Source organism: Engystomops pustulosus, chromosome 6 (genome assembly GCF_040894005.1).
Source record: "Engystomops pustulosus chromosome 6, aEngPut4.maternal, whole genome shotgun sequence".
In the NCBI taxonomy this organism is placed as follows: Eukaryota; Metazoa; Chordata; class Amphibia; order Anura; family Leptodactylidae; genus Engystomops; species Engystomops pustulosus.
The window spans coordinates 186,019,760-186,041,978 of NC_092416.1; the positions used below are offsets into that span (position 1 = coordinate 186,019,760).

General features: G+C 49.6%; 1 protein-coding gene across 3 annotated transcripts in view; it reads right to left on the reverse strand.

Annotated features, from left to right (window-relative positions):
• Positions 1-22,219, reverse strand: part of TBCD (tubulin folding cofactor D) — a 648,429-nt gene that overhangs the window by 624,944 nt on the left and 1,266 nt on the right. For all 3 annotated transcript variants that reach the window (XM_072112667.1, XM_072112666.1, XM_072112665.1), the window contains exons 2-8: positions 19,694-19,878; positions 19,522-19,572; positions 19,288-19,385; positions 18,660-18,761; positions 17,244-17,390; positions 17,109-17,164; positions 15,191-15,323 (exon numbers count right to left, since the gene is read on the reverse strand). In XM_072112667.1, the coding sequence (XP_071968768.1) occupies positions 15,191-15,323; positions 17,109-17,164; positions 17,244-17,390; positions 18,660-18,761; positions 19,288-19,385; positions 19,522-19,572; positions 19,694-19,878 (772 nt within the window). The remainder of the gene's footprint in view (positions 1-15,190; positions 15,324-17,108; positions 17,165-17,243; positions 17,391-18,659; positions 18,762-19,287; positions 19,386-19,521; positions 19,573-19,693; positions 19,879-22,219) is intronic.

The following is a 22,219-nucleotide window of genomic DNA, read 5'->3' on the forward strand; positions in this document are numbered from 1 at the left end:
AATGTATCTGCTCGCACATTCCATCCTCATGAAGCCACTGAGGCTAATTAATATCCACAGGGCGATGACAGAAACAAAATAACTACTTTACCATCGGTATTCCATCCGCTGTGGTTGCCAGGGGCAACAAGAATCTCCAGCATTTACCTGGAATATCAAGACCATCCAAAAGCCAAGGACAGATGGAGGCATCCACAATGGCCGCCAGAACGACTCCTGAAGGCTGACAACCTATCTGCTGCATTGCCACTGCAGTCCCACAAATATGGCTGCCGGTGGTACACTAAATGGGGTTGTCACCCAGCTTTCCTGATGAGCGGCACAGGGATACTTCTCCATCTCCAGCCTTATAGCACAACCAAGCAAGGGACACCTTGATGTCCAGCCACCAGGTAGTTTAATAACAGGCATACTCATCACTCAGCTTTCCTAGGCATACATAATACTATAGGGGGGGGGGGGGGTTGGGAGAGATCAACTTTCTTACTAAAAATTATTTCCGATTCGGGTTTGGCCGAGTGACCCAGTGGCCACAAAACAGCAAATTGACGCCCCTAGCTAATGGCCACGATTATGACTGGCCAGGGGGGACACCTGTTCACCCGCCAATCCGATGATACGTTTGGGTTGTGCCAAGTTGCAATACCTGAAACAACCTACAGGCAAGTGTGGCGCAGTATTTGGAAGATTTTAGCCATGTCTCACGTGTTACAAATCGACTTTAAAAAAAATGTAATTGCTTATTGTGAAGAGGAGGGTGCACAAGGTGCCCATGGCGGTACCTAAGTGATAGAAAAGACAATATTCACAAAGTCCCTGCAAATACAAACCCGGAGCAGGTGAGTTCATTGCACCTGACCAGTGCCCAAAATGATATGACAATACTCATCATATCCCTATAGGTCAGGCCTAAAGCCACCAGTCCGCAGAGGCTATACTTGGGACAATTAACCACCTCCACCCCTGTCATTTACCTGAAAGCTCAGTAATTGCCCTGACTAATGCCATTTATCACGAGACCACCCTCTATATATGCCTCATTGGCAGCCGCCACCTCACAGGGGGATATGGCTTCAACTTCTTATAAAACTCTAAAAAGTTTTTATAAGAGTCACAAGTAAACTGTTCATATGGGCACAGAGCAACAAACACAAAGGCTGGCAGAGGACCCGGCTCCCTGTGCCAAGGATCATTTGATGTTAGTGCCCTGGGGCAAAGCACCTGCACAGCTTGGGCCCTGAGGACATAAGTGCACCTAACAAGGAGGGAGGAGGGAGGATCTTACAAATAAAATGAAGACTCTCATCATCCGGAGATGATCAGAGACGTAGTTATACGTCTACATGTACAGAACGGATGGTGAGGTGGCCAAACTCTGCACAATCTAAAGCTGCAGAGAATTGTAACATGGATATCGGAACTGCTGTGCCACATGGGTGCTAGAAGGACACAAGTGCCACCCTATGGCCCACCCTGACAGACAGATAAAGCAGAGGCCGCTTAGTGGATGCACTTTATCCCATAATCCATTGTGTATGAGCTTTGACCATTTAGTGGGTACATTAGGTACCCATGGCGGTGCCCAACGCTCCGTTTTGGGCTATGTTTCCTCTATCTTACTAGGACCGGATGATTGTGATCACTATATTGGTTAATACATTGTGGTCATGGCAGTTCATGGGCTTCCAATAATCTTTAAGACTACACTATAACATAGACCACCCCCCCCCCCCCTCCCACCAGCTCAGTCCGCTCCATCAAGCCTCCCCAATGTGTGTAATGTCTATGAAGGAGGCGGCTGGTAAGGAATGCATGCCCGGACATCAGGATAAATAATAGCTTATCACTGGCATCATCACATACCGACCGGTGCCACTCATAGAGCCTGACCTACAAAACACTGGAACAACATGGCCATCACCCAGACAGGTACAATTACATAACCTGCGCAGCATGTCCTGGGATTAAGTACAGGCTTCAGATTATACATATAATCTAGATTATCTAATCAGGGCAGAAGGGAATGTATTGTATGTGACACAGGAGCTCAGCCAAACTGTAACCGTGTGAGTGCAGCTCTGGAGTATAATGCAGGACGTAACTCAGGATCAGTACAGGATAAGTAATGTCATGTATGTACACAGTGACTGCACCAGCAGCAGAATAGTGAGTGCAGCTCTGGAGTATAATACAGGATGTAACTCAGGATCAGTACAGGATAAGTAATGTCATGTATGTACACAGTGACTGCACCAGCAGCAGAATAGTGAGTGCAGCTCTGGGGTATAATACAGGATATAACTCAGGATCAGTACAGGATAAGTAATGTCATGTATGTACACAGTGACTGCACCAGCAGCAGAATAGTGAGTGCAGCTCTGGGGTATAATACAGGATGTAACTCAGGATCAGTACAGGATAAGTAATGTCATGTATGTACACAGTGACTGCACCAGCAGCAGAATAGTGAGTGCAGCTCTGGGGTATAATACAGGATGTAACTCAGGATCAGTACAGGATAAGTAATGTCATGTATGTACACAGTGACTGCACCAGCAGCAGAATAGTGAGTGCAGCTCTGGAGTATAATACAGGATGTAACTCAGGATCAGTACAGGATAAGTAATGACATGTATGTACACAGTGACTGCACCAGCAGCAGAATAGTGAGTGCAGCTCTGGAGTATAATACAGGATGTAACTCAGGATCAGTACAGGATAAGTAATGACATGTATGTACACAGTGACTGCTCCAGCAGCAGAATAGTGAGTGCAGCTCTGGGGTATAATACAGGATGTAACTCAGGATCAGTACAGGATAAGTAATGTCATGTATGTACACAGTGACTGCTCCAGCAGCAGAATAGTGAGTGCAGCTCTGGGGTATAATACAGGATATAACTCAGGATCAGTACAGGATAAGTAAAGTCATGTATGTACACAGTGACTGCACCAGCAGCAGAATAGTGAGTGCAGCTCTGGGGTATAATACAGGATGTAACTCAGGATCAGTACAGGATAAGTAATGTCATGTATGTACACAGTGACTGCACCAGCAGCAGAATAGTGAGTGCAGCTCTGGGGTACAATACAGGATGTAACTCAGGATCAGTACAGGATAAGTAATGTCATGTATGTACACAGTGACTGCACCAGCAGCAGAATAGTGAGTGCAGCTCTGGAGTATAATACAGGATGTAACTCAGGATCAGTACAGGATAAGTAATGTCATGTATGTACACAGTGACTGCACCAGCAGCAGAATAGTGAGTGCAGCTCTGGAGTATAATACAGGATGTAACTCAGGATCAGTACAGGATAAGTAATGTCATGTATGTACAGTGACTGCACCAGCAGCAGAATAGTGAGAGCAGCTCTGGGGTATAATACAGGATGTAACTCAGGATCAGTACAGGATAAGTAATGTCATGTATGTACACAGTGACTGCACCAGCAGTAGAATAGTGAGTGCAGCTCTGGTGTATAATACAGGATGTAACTCAGGATCAGTACAGGATAAGTAATGTCATGTATGTACACAGTGACTGCACCAGCAGCAGAATAGTGAGAGCAGCTCCGGAGTATAATACAGGATGTAACTCAGGATCAGTACAGGATAAGTAATGTTATTTTTGTACACAGTGACTGCACCAGCAGCAGAATAGTGAGTGCAGCTCTGGAGTATAATACAGGATGTAACTCGGGATCAGTACAGGATAAGTAATGTCATGTATGTACACAGTGACTGCACCAGCAGCAGAATAGTGAGTGCAGCTCTGGAGTATAATACAGGATGTAACTCAGGATCAGTACAGGATAAGTAATGTCATGTATGTACACAGTGACTGTACCAGCAGCAGAATAGTGAGTGCAGCTCTGGGGTATAATACAGGATGTAACTCAGGATCAGTACAGGATAAGTAATGTCATGTATGTACACAGTGACTGCACCAGCAGCAGAATAGTGAGTGCAGCTCTGGAGTATAATACAGGATGTAACTCAGGATCAGTACAGGATAAGTAATGTCATGTATGTACACAGTGACTGCACCAGCAGCAGAATAGTGAGTGCAGCTCTGGGGTATAATACAGGATGTAACTCAGGATCAGTACAGGATAAGTAATGTCATGTATGTACACAGTGACTGCACCAGCAGCAGAATAGTGAGTGCAGCTCTGGAGTATAATACAGGATGTAACTCAGGATCAGTACAGGATAAGTAATGTCATGTATGTACACAGTGACTGCACCAGCAGCAGAATAGTGATTGCAGCTCTGGAGTATAATACAGGATGTAACTCAGGATCAGTACAGGATAAGTAATGTCATGTATGTACACAGTTACTGCACCAGCAGCAGAATAGTGAGTGCAGCTCTGGGGTATAATACAGGATGTAACTCAGGATCAGTACAGGATAAGTAATGTCATGTATGTACACAGTGACTGCACCAGCAGCAGAATAGTGAGTGCAGCTCTGGGGTATAATACAGGATGTAACTCAGGATCAGTACAGGATAAGTAATGTCATGTATGTACACAGTGACTGCACCAGCAGCAGAATAGTGAGTGCAGCTCTGGAGTATAATACAGGATGTAACTCAGGATCAGTACAGGATAAGTAATGACATGTATGTACACAGTGACTGCACCAGCAGCAGAATAGTGAGTGCAGCTCTGGGGTACAATAAAGGATGTAACTCAGGATCAGTACAGGATAAGTAATGTCATGTATGTACACAGTGACTGCACCAGCAGCAGAATAGTGAGTGCAGCTCTGGGGTATAATACAGGATGTAACTCAGGATCAGTACAGGATAAGTAATGTCATGTCTGTACACAGTGACTGCACCAGCAGCAGAATAGTGAGTGCAGCTCTGGAATATAATACAGGATGTAACTCAGGATCAGTACAGGATAAGTAATGTCATGTATGTACACAGTGACTGCACCAGCAGCAGAATAGTGAGGGCAGCTCTGGAGTATAATACAGGATGTAACTCAGGATCAGTACAGGATAAGTAATGTCATGTCTGTACACAGTGACTGCACCAGCAGCAGAATAGTGAGCGCAGCTCTGGAGTATAATACAGGATGTAACTCAGGATCAGTACAGGATAAGTAATGTCATGTATGTACACAGTGACTGCACCAGCAGCAGAATAGTGAGTGCAGCTCTGGGGTATAATACAGGATGTAACTCAGGATCAGTACAGGATAAGTAATGTCATGTATGTACACAGTGACTGCACCAGCAGCAGAATAGTGAGTGCAGCTCTGGGGTATAATACAGGATGTAACTCAGGATCAGTACAGGATAAGTAATGTCATGTATGTACACAGTGACTGCACCAGCAGCAGAATAGCGAGTGCAGCTCTGGACTATAATACAGGATGTAACTCAGGATCAGTACAGGATAAGTAATGTCATGTATGTACACAGTGACTGCACCAGCAGCAGAATAGTGAGTGCAGCTCTGGGGTATAATACAGGATGTAACTCAGGATCAGTACAGGATAAGTAATGTCATGTATGTACACAGTGACTGCACCAGCAGCAGAATAGTGAGTGCAGCTCTGGGGTATAATACAGGATGTAACTCAGGATCAGTACAGGATAAGTAATGTCATGTATGTACACAGTGACTGCACCAGCAGCAGAATAGTGAGTGCAGCTCTGGGGTATAATACAGGATGTAACTCAGGATCAGTACAGGATAAGTAATGTCATGTATGTACACAGTGACTGCACCAGCAGCAGAATAGCGAGTGCAGCTCTGGACTATAATACAGGATGTAACTCAGGATCAGTACAGGATAAGTAATGTCATGTATGTACACAGTGACTGCACCAGCAGCAGAATAGTGAGTGCAGCTCTGGGGTATAATACAGGATGTAACTCAGGATCAGTACAGGATAAGTAATGTCATGTATGTACACAGTGACTGCACCAGCAGCAGAATAGTGAGTGCAGCTCTGGGGTATAATACAGGATGTAACTCAGGATCAGTACAGGATAAGTAATGTCATGTATGTACACAGTGACTGCACCAGCAGCAGAATAGTGAGTGCAGCTCTGGGGTATAATACAGGATGTAACTCAGGATCAGTACAGGATAAGTAATGTCATGTATGTACACAGTGACTGCACCAGCAGCAGAATAGCGAGTGCAGCTCTGGACTATAATACAGGATGTAACTCAGGATCAGTACAGGATAAGTAATGTCATGTATGTACACAGTGACTGCACCAGCAGCAGAATAGTGAGTGCAGCTCTGGGGTATAATACAGGATGTAACTCAGGATCAGTACAGGATAAGTAATGTCATGTATGTACACAGTGACTGCACCAGCAGCAGAATAGTGAGTGCAGCTCTGGGGTATAATACAGGATGTAACTCAGGATCAGTACAGGATAAGTAATGTCATGTATGTACACAGTGACTGCACCAGCAGCAGAATAGTGAGTGCAGCTCTGGGGTATAATACAGGATGTAACTCAGGATCAGTACAGGATAAGTAATGTCATGTATGTACACAGTGACTGCACCAGCAGCAGAATAGTGAGTGCAGCTCTGGGGTATAATACAGGATGTAACTCAGGATCAGTACAGGATAAGTAATGTCATGTATGTACACAGTGACTGCACCAGCAGCAGAATAGTGAGTGCAGCTCTGGGGTATAATACAGGATGTAACTCAGGATCAGTACAGGATAAGTAATGTCATGTATGTACACAGTGACTGCACCAGCAGCAGAATAGCGAGTGCAGCTCTGGACTATAATACAGGATGTAACTCAGGATCAGTACAGGATAAGTAATGTCATGTATGTACACAGTGACTGCACCAGCAGCAGAATAGTGAGTGCAGCTCTGGGGTATAATACAGGATGTAACTCAGGATCAGTACAGGATAAGTAATGTCATGTATGTACACAGTGACTGCACCAGCAGCAGAATAGTGAGTGCAGCTCTGGGGTATAATACAGGATGTAACTCAGGATCAGTACAGGATAAGTAATGTCATGTATGTACACAGTGACTGCACCAGCAGCAGAATAGTGAGTGCAGCTCTGGGGTATAATACAGGATGTAACTCAGGATCAGTACAGGATAAGTAATGTCATGTATGTACACAGTGACTGCACCAGCAGCAGAATAGCGAGTGCAGCTCTGGACTATAATACAGGATGTAACTCAGGATCAGTACAGGATAAGTAATGTCATGTATGTACACAGTGACTGCACCAGCAGCAGAATAGTGAGTGCAGCTCTGGGGTATAATACAGGATGTAACTCAGGATCAGTACAGGATAAGTAATGTCATGTATGTACACAGTGACTGCACCAGCAGCAGAATAGCGAGTGCAGCTCTGGACTATAATACAGGATGTAACTCAGGATCAGTACAGGATAAGTAATGTCATGTATGTACACAGTGACTGCACCAGCAGCAGAATAGTGAGTGCAGCTCTGGGGTATAATACAGGATGTAACTCAGGATGAGTACAGGATAAGTAATGTCATGTATGTCCACAGTGACTGCACCAGCAGCAGAATAGTGAGTGCAGCTCTGGGGTATAATACAGGATGTAACTCAGGATCAGTACAGGATAAGTAATGTCATGTATGTACACAGTGACTGCACCAGCAGCAGAATAGTGAGTGCAGCTCTGGAGTATAATACAGGATGTAACTCAGGATCAGTACAGGATAAGTAATGTCATGTATGTACACAGTGACTGCACCAGCAGCAGAATAGTGAGTGCAGCTCTGGGGTATAATACAGGATGTAACTCAGGATGAGTACAGGATAAGTAATGTCATGTATGTACACAGTGACTGCACCAGCAGCAGAATAGTGAGTGCAGCTCTGGGGTATAATACAGGATGTAACTCAGGATCAGTACAGGATAAGTAATGTCATGTATGTACACAGTGACTGCACCAGCAGCAGAATAGTGAGTGCAGCTCTGGAGTATAATACAGGATGTAACTCAGGATCAGTACAGGATAAGTAATGTCATGTATGTACACAGTGACTGCACCAGCAGCAGAATAGTGAGTGCAGCTCTGGGGTATAATACAGGATGTAACTCAGGATCAGTACAGGATAAGTAATGTCATGTATGTACACAGTGACTGCACCAGCAGCAGAATAGCGAGTGCAGCTCTGGACTATAATACAGGATGTAACTCAGGATCAGTACAGGATAAGTAATGTCATGTATGTACACAGTGACTGCACCAGCAGCAGAATAGTGAGTGCAGCTCTGGAGTATAATACAGGATGTAACTCAGGATCAGTACAGGATAAGTAATGTCATGTATGTACACAGTGACTGCACCAGCAGCAGAATAGTGAGTGCAGCTCTGGGTATAATACATGATGTAACTCAGGATCAGTACAGGATAAGTAATGTCATGTATGTACACAGTGACTGCACCAGCAGCAGAATAGTGAGTGCAGCTCTGGGGTGTAGTTATACTTGGGTGGACGCGCCCTCTAGCAGAATATCTGAAATGTTCAGAATTGTATTCACCTAAAAAGTAATAATATTTTTGCAGAAAACCAATGATTACTTTAGAAACAAATCTGCCCCCTGGAGGGTGATACATTCCTCCTGCACCTCACACCCCGAGCAGATATGAGGAGACTTGAGGCCACGTCCTCCGTGTTTTGCAGCCTCTGGGTCTCAGAACCGGCCCGGCCTCCTGATTCCGTGGCCTGGGGCGGCGGCTCTGTGTGACCGGGCCTCAGGGCAGAGAAAAAATATTCAAGAAAAATCGAAGGATCTCTGTTCACATTCTTCATGTCAGCGGCTGAAACCTTCCATGACGCAGCAGAGATCGCTGCCACAGACTGGACCGCAGATCATAGCTGCACTGATACATTGTAGCAAACCCTCAGAACAGGACAGATATTTGGTCTGATGATGAGCTCAGCTCCCACAGAGAGCGTGTACTTTGTGAAGACCTCTGCTTGCTGCCAGTGAATGAGAATACTCACAGCTGAGGGCCTGTGCATGATCTGATGATGATCTCAGCTGACACAAGACAACTGCTCTTTGGGAAGATCTCTGCTTGCCGTCAGTGAATTGGAACACTCCTGTTCAGATGAAAAGACTAAAATCTAATATAGAGCTGATGGGTCAGAACCTATACTAATGCATTGCAGCAAAGCTTCAGCTGTGAACATGACTTTGATATCTACAGGATGCAGGGGGTCCCCTATCCCCAGATGAGCGGGTCCTGGATGGGAGGTCGGGGTGCAGGGGGTCCCAGCATCACACCCCAGATGAGCGGGTTCCGGATGGGAGGTCGGGGTGCAGGGGGTCCCCCTATCACACCCCAGATGAGTGGGTCCTGGATGGGAGGTCGGGGTGCAGAGGGTCCCCCTATCACACCCCAGATGAGCGGGTTCTGGATGGGAGGTCGGGGTGCAGGGGGTCCCAGCATCACACCCCAGATGAGCGGGTTCCGGATGGGAGGTCGGGGTGCAGGGGGTCCCCCTATCACACCCCAGATGAGTGGGTCCTGGATGGGAGGTCGGGGTGCAGGGGGTCCCCCTCTATCACACCCCAGATGAGCAGGTTCTGGATGGGAGGTCGGGGTGCAGGGGGTCCCCTATCACACCCCAGATGAGCGGGTTCTGGATGGGAGGTCGGGGTGCAGGGGGTCCCCCTATCACATCCCTGATGAGCGGGTTCTGGATGCGAGGCCGGGGTGCAGAGGGTCCCCCTATCACACCCCAGATGAGCAGGTTCTGGATGGGAGGTCGGGGTGCAGGGGGTCCCCCTATCACATCCCTGATGAGCGGGTTCTGGATGGGGGCCGGGGTGCAGGGGGTCCCCTATCACACCCCAGATGAGCAGGTTCTGGATGGGAGGTCGGGGTGCAGGGGGTCCCCCTATCACACCCCAGATGAGCGGGTTCTGGATGGGAGGTCGGGGTGCAGGGGGTCCCCTATCACACCCCAGATGAGTGGGTCCTGGATGGGAGGTCGGGGTGCAGGGGTCCCCCTATCACACCCCAGATGAGCGGGTCCTGGATGCGAGGCCGGGCTGCAGGGGGTCCCTCTATCACACCCCAGATGAGCGGGTCCTGGATGCGAGGCCGGGCTGCAGGGGGTCCCTCTATCACACCCCAGATGAGCGGGTTCTGGATGGGAGGTCGGGGTGCAGAGGGTCCCCCTATCACACCCCAGATGAGTGGGTCCTGGATGGGAGGTCGGGGTGCAGGGGGTCCCCCTATCACACCCCAGATGAGCGGGTCCTGGATGGGAGGTCGGGGTGCAGGGGGTCCCCCTATCACACCCCAGATGAGTGGGTTCTGGATGGGAGGCCGGGGTGCAGGGGGTTCCCCTATCACACCCCAGATGAGCAGGTTCTGGATGGGAGGCCGGGGTGCAGGGGGTCCCCCTATCACACCCCAGATGAGTGGGTCCTGGATGGGAGGTCGGGGTGCAGGGGTCCCCCTCTATCACACCCCAGAGGAGCGGGTTCTGGATAGGAGGTCGGGGTGCAGGGGGTCCCCTATTACACCCCAGATGAGTGGGTTCTGGATGGGAGGCCGGGGTGCAGGGGGTCCCCTATTACACCCCAGATCAGCGGGTTCTGGATGGGAGGTCGGGGTGCAGGGGTCCCCCTCTATCACACCCCAGATGAGCAGGTTCTGGATGGGAGGTCGGGGTGCAGGGGGTCCCCCTATCACACCCCAGATCAGCGGGTTCTGGATGGGAGGTCGGGGTGCAGGGGGTCCCCTATCACACCCCAGATGAGTGGGTCCTGGATGGGAGGTCGGGGTGCAGGGGGTCCCCCTATCACACCCCAGATGAGCGGGTCCTGGATGCGAGGCCGGGCTGCAGGGGGTCCCTCTATCACACCCCAGATGAGCGGGTCCTGGATGCGAGGCCGGGCTGCAGGGGGTCCCTCTATCACACCCCAGATGAGCGGGTTCTGGATGGGAGGTCGGGGTGCAGAGGGTCCCCCTATCACACCCCAGATGAGTGGGTCCTGGATGGGAGGTCGGGGTGCAGGGGGTCCCCCTATCACACCCCAGATGAGCGGGTCCTGGATGGGAGGTCGGGGTGCAGGGGGTCCCCCTATCACACCCCAGATGAGTGGGTTCTGGATGGGAGGCCGGGGTGCAGGGGGTTCCCCTATCACACCCCAGATGAGCAGGTTCTGGATGGGAGGCCGGGGTGCAGGGGGTCCCCCTATCACACCCCAGATGAGTGGGTCCTGGATGGGAGGTCGGGGTGCAGGGGTCCCCCTCTATCACACCCCAGAGGAGCGGGTTCTGGATAGGAGGTCGGGGTGCAGGGGGTCCCCTATTACACCCCAGATGAGTGGGTTCTGGATGGGAGGCCGGGGTGCAGGGGGTCCCCTATTACACCCCAGATCAGCGGGTTCTGGATGGGAGGTCGGGGTGCAGGGGTCCCCCTCTATCACACCCCAGATGAGCGGGTTCTGGATGGGAGGTCGGGGTGCAGGGGGTCCCCTATCACACCCCAGATCAGCGGGTTCTGGATGGGAGGTCGGGGTGCAGGGGGTCCCTCCTATCACACCCCAGATAAGCAGGTTCAGGATGCGAGGCCGGGCTGCGGGCCGGTACCAGGTATGTAGGCCAGTTCTGGTGCTGGGCTCATGTCACTATTATTCATAGCCCTAATTCCCTGAATTGTTTTTCCAGTTCCAGCGCTGGAGGCTACCAGAAGATGATGGCATCTGTGTCACGCAAGAGGCGGGTGTGACGACGCCTAGAGCCCTAACCTAGCAAAGCGCTGACGTCTAATCACAGGGTGTTAAAGGTGTACCCTAAAACCACGAGAAGTCCACTCCTTACACAAGAGCTGGAGATTAACCCCCTGACTGCCGCCGCACCTGCTCCGACATATAATCCCAGACAGACACGATGGGGCTGTATGTAACCCAGTGTAATAGCTCAGATATATGTGGTTTTCAGGTTCCTGGGAAAGCTGAGTGACTCTTTGTAGACACTACAACTCCCAGCAGGCTATGGGGAGCTGGACCCTTGTCAGTACGGTGAGTGCACCTGTACGGCAGCCGCTGACAGGTGTCTAGCAGGTGGATGACAGCGCGGCTGGCGGTGTAGAGCGCAAGTCCTGACAGGTAGAGCTCAGTGTGTCACCGCTGCTACACAGGAGACAGACCGGCTCTGCAACACCGAGCGAGACGAGTGCGTGCCGGCACAGGGGGGAAGCTGCGGGCCAGACAGCCAGAAAGCTGGGTGACAAGAGATCAGACCTGTCTGCCTATGTGATAATCAAGCAAATCCTCTCATAACTAAACAGGCTCAGGAGTCTAGGAAAGCTGGGTGACAATCAATACTGTCACAGCTGATGCTACAACAAGGGTCTAGAGCTGTCTAGAAATATAAACTGGTAAACTCAGAAAGCTGGGTGACAACCTTAAAAGCTCCCAATGGATGGATACCCAGCTTTTCTAGAGCCGGAAATGGTATAATTGTCATACAGTGAAGTGATTGATCCTCTACTTCGACCAATGTAGTCAATCAGGTGCCTGGAAAAGCTGGATGCCTACATGTCCGCTGTGAAACTACCTAATGACATGAGAGATATATGGACTGATCACCTATATAGAAGCTTCCAGTACTAATAGCGGGCAAAGATCAGGACCCTGGCCGGGTAGCACTTCCCGGGGTGCAAGGGAGGCGCCTCGGCTGGGTAGGACCCCCCATGGTATCACCCCAGACCTGTGTTACATGGGTGAAGCCGCAGGTCAGTCCTTGCACCTTGCGCTGAGCTGCACCTGACATAATGAGAGGTCGTCACAGGTTACGCCTCGTTACCGCCAATTATTACCCTTCATTGGGATCAGTGGGAGATCGTTATCTGGGATCGTGCAGGATTCCCGCAGAACTCATCAAAGATCATAAGCTCCATACACAAAGCGAGTCCAGGGGGGAGAAACTGGAGAGACAAGTCCCCCACCAGGACCTCTACTGCCCCCCTGCTGGATCAAGAGGGAAACGCGTGGCAGGACTGCAGAGCCCACTCCCATCCCAATTACCCCCAAGAGCTGACAATTAAGGGCTCCTCCAGAATTACACAAATTAAGCTTATCCTTCATGCTTTCATATCTGCGCTTGCAGTCGGTGAATAAAAACCTTGTTTTCTGCACCCAGATGCAGTTTATAACCCCCCCCCCCATCATTCTTGATACATTGTTGCAATGTATCAAGTCATATATAATATATATATAGTTGGTAGATACTCTGTAGCAATGGAGACTTGTGCTGCGGATGGGTTTGGCCCAATAAAGACAGGACACATTGTAACAAACCCTCAGCTCCGGACAGATTATCAGCTCCTGATAACGAAGAAGAACATTTTTGAGGTTTCTATGATGCAATGATAAAGATTAACAGATGGAAAACCCCCGGAGTGACATTTCCCGTTTTTTCGGGATGGTACCAGGAAGCAAATAGCAGCGGGGACCAAGAAAGTGTCGCCCATTATGACAACATTTTAACCCATTCTGGCGCATTTCCAGGTCTCTGGATACAAAGTGGACAGATACAGAGATTTGGAACCGGCAGGAGGTCCATGGGTGTGGATGGGGTCCAGGAGTGCGGAGGGGGCCCAGGGGTGCGGAGGGGGTCCAGGGGTGCGGAGGCGGCCCCTCACGTGACAGGCCCAGACCAGTGGATACTTCAGTCTTGTCTGAAGTGTGAACAGAGCCCTAGGGGCATTGCATCAGCTTTGTGCGTATACATATCATGTAAAGACGTTGCTGCGGGGCCCGGGCCCCGGTTTCAGTGTTACTTAAGCAGAGTATCGCTTCAGAGCTCGGCTAATGAGCCAAACCCTGCAGGAGAATTAGCAGATTATGGAGCGGTGGCAGGACGGGAGCAGCAGGTTCCTGCACGACGCATCAGTCACTCACTTTATTATGGATTTACTGGATCAGCGTCACCGTCCTGACAAGCCACAGAGTCTGGCCTCCGCATTTAAAGGGATATATTACTCTTATGGGGGTGCTACACTCCGGACCCCCTCACTGATCACCCGGGGATTAAAAAAGACCTCAGTCTGTTCTCTGTAGTACTTGCTGGGCGGGGGGTCCCGAGTATCAGACCTCCTACTAACCTCATGGTGCAGACAGGTCCACAATATCAATATCCTGGAAGATCCCTTTAAGAATATTCTACAGTGAAATTCCTTTAATCCATCATAGAATAATAATAAAATTCTATCGATATCACCCCAGGCCGCCCCATCACCACCGAATTTATCATCATTTCATTACTTTGGTGAAAAAAAAGTCTTAAAATAGTGAATAGGAGAGAAATGGCGCCCTCCGCAGGGGAAAACTTCTCATTACACAGGTTGGAAAACAGGGAGGCTTTCATCCAAAACCAGCGACACCCTCGGGGTGGAGCAGAGAGTAATATAGGTCTCTCTCGCTCATATACATCCATTACCTATATCCACTTGCACTCGTCATACAAGTAATCGGATAACAGTATTGTTGGAGCAGTAGCGCCCTCTGGAGGAAGCATTGAAGTTTACATTACTTACTGCTCTCTAATCCAAAGGAGCAAACAGACAGGGGATATAGGGAGCGCGTTGTCCCTACAGACACCGGCAGCCACCGGTGATGGGCTCTATACATCCATATTAGAGAGTAAGACCATGGACACAGGATCTGGGAGGATATTACGGTGATGTCTCCACGTGTGGCAGGTCAGGGAGGGCACTAGTGGATGTGGCTATGCTGCAGGTATCATGTTATCAGGGGGTCATACTGGATGGGGGGGGGTCACTAATGCAGGTAGGTACCAGCACGTCCTGCTGCGATACATCCACCCTATGATCTGGGCATTTGCAAGGCTAAGGGTGATGGCACACGTATGCGTTTTCAATCCGTTTTCAATGTGTTTTTAAGCAAAACGGCCCAAAAACGGATTGAAAACGCATTCGTGTGACATCACCCATAGGCGGAGAAGTTGGGTGCACAGGGCGGAGGGGTCATAGGGCAAGAGCAAAAGTCGTGCCCCGGGTGCAGCGGCCACTATCCACCATAGGAGACGCTTGTATTCCCTTACCTTTGGGATAGTAGCCCCCAGGAGCCTCCATTATGACAGCAGAGCCCCCCCCCCCGGTGTAATGACCACTACATGACTGTGAGGTGTGACCTACCAGTGCCTGCAGGATGCCGTCCATGGCGATGGTGCCCTCGATGCTCAGGTAAGACGCCTTGGATAACGTAGTCAGAGACCAGTCCAAGAAATCCGCCAGCCGCTTCTGCTTGACGTCCGGGCGGGTGACGAACCTGCAGAGACATTACAATCAGGAGGGGAGACCGGGGGGTTACCCCAGTATGAGACAGGAATAACGGGGAGCCCCCTCTGCTGGGTGACCCCAGAGCCACCTTTCCATAATAGTAAAGATTTGTTCACAGTTTTATCTTCTTTCCTTTCGGTAAAACGGATTTATATAATTCCCCCAAACTTTAAAGGGATTGTCCACCGAAATACTCACACAGCTCCCCCCACTGTCATATAGGAGAACAAGGTGCAGTCACAACTCACCCTCTGCTGCCCCCTAGAGGATAATCTGTGATCTGCCAGCGGCTCCAATCTTAAAATAATTCTCCTTTATTAAAGGGGTTGTCCCAAAAATTGACACAACGTCACCATCAGGATAGGGAGTAGGTGTCTGAGCGCTGGGGGTCCGGCCACTGGGATTCAATAAGATGGGAAGGGGAGTCCACTTGTATGTGACCCCTGGGACAGCCCTGGTCATACAGGTGCACCAGCGCTCCCATCACAAGACACTAGAGGGCGCCCAGTGTGATTATTGGGGATCCCTGCAGTCAGATACTTATTCCCTATCCGGTGTTTAACCCCTTATCTCCGCACCAGTTTCCCACATTATTTTCCAGGCCCAATTCCTTCAACAAGCCATAATATTTTGGGGTCACTATAGCTGTATGAGGTCTTGTTTTTTTTTTTTTTTTTGAGGGGGGGCAAAATGCAGTTTTTAGTAGCACAATTTTAGGGTTCATGGATCCTTCTGGTGAACTTTTATTAACTCTTTCTGTGCAGTATATTTCAAAAAGAAGGAAATCTGATGTTTGTTTTAATAAAGTTTTTCTGCTTTTATCGTCCAACCTAAATGTCAAATGTTTTATAAAAATGACCGTCCTTTGCATAATAAAATACTTTTGGGGGAAAAAAAAAAAACTTTTTGCATCGTCGCCGTTTGAGCGTAATAACTTTTGCCATTTTTTTTTCTATGTGGCTGGGTGATTTTTTATGATTTTATTTGTAAATATTTGCCGGTTCTTAAAGTTTTTTAAATGCAATTGTTTTTCCTTTATTTTATAAAAGTTTTTTTGTCGTAGGAGATAAATAATTTTGTGGCGTGGATCAGTGCGGGGGTGGAGGTACAAAATTGTGTCATTGTACTTTTCTTTTTTTAAAGGGTGCGCAATTTTTGTGTTTTTTGTTTTTCATACATTGGGGACACTTGTTTGATCTCTTATATAATGCACTGCAAAACTTACCCAGTGCATTGCATTCAATCTATCTGGTCTGGCCTGATAGATGCTTATCACAGACAGCCCTGGGGTCCTTCACTGTACCCCGGGCTGCACAATCACAACCCTACAATTACAGTCGCAGGGTGCAGATGGGCGGCAGAGTGAGCAGCTCTTCAGCTGCTTAGATACCGAAATCTATGATTGACTGCAGTGCCTAAGGGGTTAAACACTCAGGATCAGAGCTTTTCTGATTTCGGATGTTAGTGTCGGGTCTGGGTTGTGATAAATAAAAGCCTGGCACCTAATGTCCTGCAATCTGGTTCTGACTTCTTCACATCAGAAAAGTTACCCTTAACGACCGACGTAGAATCCCGATACGGCAGTCATTAAAGGGGTTGTCCGAGACTGTAAAACAAAAAACCTTGGTGGCCGGGAGGGGTCTGCTTAAAAAAAAATAAACACGCACTCCGCTGTCCCTCCCGGCGTCCCATAATGCTATACTGCCAGTGCTGGACGCCGGGAGGGACCACAGATGTGACTCTAATGTAAGATAATGGGAACAGCCGGACTTACTTGGATACGAGCACCGCAGCCGCATCCCGCGCCTTGTCACTGACCAGCAGATAGGACTAAAGGGGAGAGAAGAGAAGCGGGGTCACAGTGTGTACAGGGGTCACACAGGAAGAGACGCTCTGCAGGACCACAGACCTTAGCGATCTCCAGGATGTGATCCATGGTAGAGCGACGTATCTGGCCTCCCTCCGAAGACAGATTTCCATCCAGACGTGAGAGGTCAAAGGGTATGAGACACGTCATAGATAACCAGAGCAGCAGCATATAACGCGTCTCCCAGGTCTATGGGCACAAACGTGAAAAAGAAGTAAAGAAGGAAACGAGAAAGAAATTCTGTGTGATAAACAGGAACCCGAAGAAAACCTTCCAATAGTACCAGAACCAGCGAGACAGACCCAGTCCTCAAGTGTCAGCGTGTCCCCGTCCTGTCCCCCCAAGTGTCAGCATGTCCCTGTCCCGTCCCCCCAAGTGTCAGCGTGTCCCCGTCCCGTCCCCCAAGTGTCAGCGTGTCCCCGTCCCGTCCCCCCCAAGTGTCAGCGTGTCCCCGTCCCGTCCCCCCCAAGTGTCAGCGTGTCCCCGTCCCGTCCCCCCAAGTGTCAGCGTGTCCCCGTCCCGTCCCCCCAAGTGTCAGCGTGTCCCCGTCCCGTCCCCCCAAGTGTCAGCGTGTCCCCGTCCCGTCCCCCCCAAGTGTCAGCGTGTCCCCGTCCCGTCCCCCCCAAGTGTCAGCGTGTCCCCGTCCCGTCCCCCCCAAGTGTCAGCGTGTCCCCGTCCCGTCCCCCCCAAGTGTCAGCGTGTCCCCGTCCCGTCCCCCCCAAGTGTCAGCGTGTCCCCGTCCCGTCCCCCCCAAGTGTCAGCGTGTCCCCGTCCCGTCCCCCCCAAGTGTCAGCGTGTCCCCGTCCCGTCCCCCCCAAGTGTCAGCGTGTCCCCGTCCCGTCCCCCAGGTGTCAGCGTGTCCCTCTCCCCCAGGTGTCAGCGTGTCCCTCTCCCCCAGGTGTCAGCGTGTCCCTCTCCCCCAGGTGTCAGCGTGTCCCTCTCCCCCAGGTGTCAGCGTGTCCCTGTCCCCCAGGTGTCAGCGTGTCCCTGTCCCCCAGGTGTCAGCGTGTCCCTGTCCCCCAGGTGTCAGCGTGTCCCTGTCCCCCAGGTGTCAGCGTGTCCCTGTCCCCCAGGTGTCAGCGTGTCCCTGTCCCCCAGGTGTCAGCGTGTCCCTGTCCCCCAGGTGTCAGCGTGTCCCTGTCCCCCAGGTGTCAGCGTGTCCCTGTCCCCCAGGTGTCAGCGTGTCCCTGTCCCCCAGGTGTCAGCGTGTCCCTGTCCCCCAGGTGTCAGCGTGTCCCTCTCCCCCAGGTGTCAGCGTGTCCCTCTCCCCCAGGTGTCAGCGTGTCCCTCTCCCCCAGGTGTCAGCGTGTCCCTCTCCCCCAGGTGTCAGCGTGTCCCTCTCCCCCAGGTGTCAGCGTGTCCCTCTCCCCCAGGTGTCAGCGTGTCCCTCTCCCCCAGGTGTCAGCGTGTCCCTCTCCCCCAGGTGTCAGCGTGTCCCTCTCCGGTCATTCTTCTCACCTCATGATCTGCAGGGTTCTGTGTAGAGATCATTTCCAGGACGGGATGTACATCCACCACCTCGTGTGGGAAGAGACGCAGGAAAATCTTGTACCCCCGAACCTGCCAGAGGAGAGGTGTGTGACTACAGGGGCGCAATATACAGAGACATTATCATATACTATCTTCTTCAGGATTGCAGCATCCCTGACCCTGTATAATGATGATGAAAAGTGCAAAGAGATCATCCATGTTTTACATCTACAGTGGTCGTGCTTGGTACTGCAGCTCGGCTCTGACTTGTACTGTAACCAGATGACATGGATGTGGCGTCACCAGGAAAGTGGTCGTCACCGGAGCATCTGACACCTCAGGCCATGGATGTACAGCACCGAGCGAGAAGAGGTTTATGGAAGCTGTATACATCCAGAGGTAGTGAGCTCCCCCTAGTGGTGGCTGTAACCGCCTTTATTATGTATTCTAATCCTATCCTATCCTATCCCCTTTGCCCTCCACTCGACCCCTGAATCCTTGAAAATCCAAATGAAAAATATTTATTAAGAAGGAAATTATCCGTTATAACAGGAAAATAGAGCAAGAAAGAGGATTGTCCAAAATCAGCGAGAACAGGATGTGGGTGCCTCGTTACCTTGGAAATGATGTAAAGGAACTTAAAGCCGAGATGCACGAGACCCGGGGGAGAGGATTTATCCCGTACAAGGTCCAGTAACAGATCCAACATCCACTCTGCAAGAGAAGAAAGAGGAAGCATCAGGACCCGCAGCACCCGAGCTCACCCTAATGTGTCCGCGCATGCTGGGAGTGGTAGTTCTTGTGTCCTTGTGTATAGGGGACTGTCCTCATCATGACGGATGCTACGTACCCAGATGTGGATCCAAGAGATGAGGCTGCTCCTGGTAATTGTCCATAATCACTGCAAGAAAACACAAAGACCAAGGGACAGGAGTCATTATCGCTGCGGCCATCGTCCCCTCTCACTGACCCTGAGCCACACATTGTAGCAGAATCCAGCTGTGTGTAAGCCTCCTGCTCACCTAGAAACCTCTGTGTGTAGACCTCGCGTGTCACCAGCTCCCCCCAGCCGTCCCGCAGGCTGACAATCAGCTCCCGCGTCTCCTTACTCTCCGAGAACGATTCCAGGATGTTCCCGCTGGACACCGGCCCGACGTCCTCCTCCCGCTCCGAACCGTCAGCGGCCATGATGGAGGGAAACCGGTCACTACACAAGACGGGAAATCCACATTAACCAAGACCAGCAAATACAGCAGCCGAATATACACACAGAGGGGCCCGGGCCCTACATATATACACACACAGGAGGGGCCCGGGCCCTACATATATACACACACAGGAGGGGCCCGGGCCCTACATATATACACACAGGAGGGGCCCGGGCCCTACATATATACACACACAGGAGGGGCCCGGGCCCTACATATATACACACACAGGAGGGGCCCGGGCCCTACATATATACACACACAGGAGGGGCCCGGGCCCTACATATATACACACACAGGAGGGGCCCGGGCCCTACATATATACACACACAGGAGGGGCCCGGGCCCTACATATATACACACAGGAGGGGCCCGGGCCCTACATATATACACACACAGGAGGGGCCCGGGCCCTACATATATACACACAGGAGGGGCCCGGGCCCTACATATATACACAGGGGCCCGGGCCCTACATATATACACACAGGAGGGGCCCGGGCCCTACATATATACACACAGGAGGGGCCCGGGCCCTACATATATACACACAGGAGGGGCCCGGGCCCTACATATATACACACAGGAGGGGCCCGGGCCCTACATATATACACATAGGAGGGGCCCGGGCCCTACATATATACACACAGGAGGGGCCCGGGCCCTACATATATACACACAGGAGGGGCCCGGGCCCTACATATATACACACAGGAGGGGCCCGGGCCCTACATATATACACACAGAGGGGCCCGGGCCCTACATATATACACACAGAGGGGCCCGGGCCCTACATATATACACAGGGGCCCGGGCCCTACATATATACACAGGGGCCCGGGCCCTACATATATACACACAGGAGGGGCCCGGGCCCTACATATATACACATGCAGGGGCACACTATATACATACATGTAGGGGCACATTATATACATATATATATATATACACATGTAGGGGCACACTATATACATCTATATACATGTAGGGACACACTATATACACATATACACATGTAGGGGCACACTATATACATACATATATACATGTAGGGGCACACTATATACATGTAGGGACACACTATATACACATATATACATGTAGGGACACACTATATACACATATATACATGTAGGGGCACACTATATACACATATATACATGTAGGGGCACACTATATACACATATATACATGTAGGGACACACTATATACACATATATACATGTAGGGGCACACTATATACATGTAGGGGTACACTATATACACATATATACATGTAGGGACACACTATATACACATATATACATGTAGGGGCACACTATATACACATATATACATGTAGGGGCACACTATATACATATATATATATACATGTAGGGACACACTATATACACATATATACATGTAGGGGCACACTATATACACATATATACATGTAGGGGCACACTATATACACATATATACATGTAGGGACACACTATATACATCTATATACATGTAGGAGCACACTATATACATCTATATACATGTAGGGGTACACTATATACATATATATATACATGCAGGGCCACACTATATACACATATATACATGTAGGGGCACACTATATACACATATATACATGTAGGGACACACTATATACACATATATACATGTAGGGGCACACTATATACACATATATACATGTAGGGACACACTATATACACATATATACATGTAGGGACACACTTTATATACATATATACATGTAGGGACACACTATATACACATATATACATGTAGGGGCACACTATATACACATATATACATGTAGGGACACACTATATACATATATATATACATGCAGGACCACACTATATACACATATATACATGCAGAGGCACACTATATACATGTAGGGACACACTATATACACATATATACATGTAGGGGCACACTATATACACATATATACATGTAGGGGCACACTATATACATATATATACATGTAGGGGCACACTATATACATATATATACATGTAGGGGCACTCTATATACATATATATACATGTAGGGACACACTATATACATATATATATACATGCAGGGCCACACTATATACACATATATACATGTAGGGGCACACTATATACATCTATATACATGTAGGGACACACTATATACATATATATACATGTAGGGGCACACTATATACATATATATACATGTAGGAGCACACTATATACATGTAGGAGCACACTATATACATCTATATACATGTAGGGGCACACTATATACATATATATATATACATGCAGGGCCACACTATATACATATATATACATGTAGGGGCACACT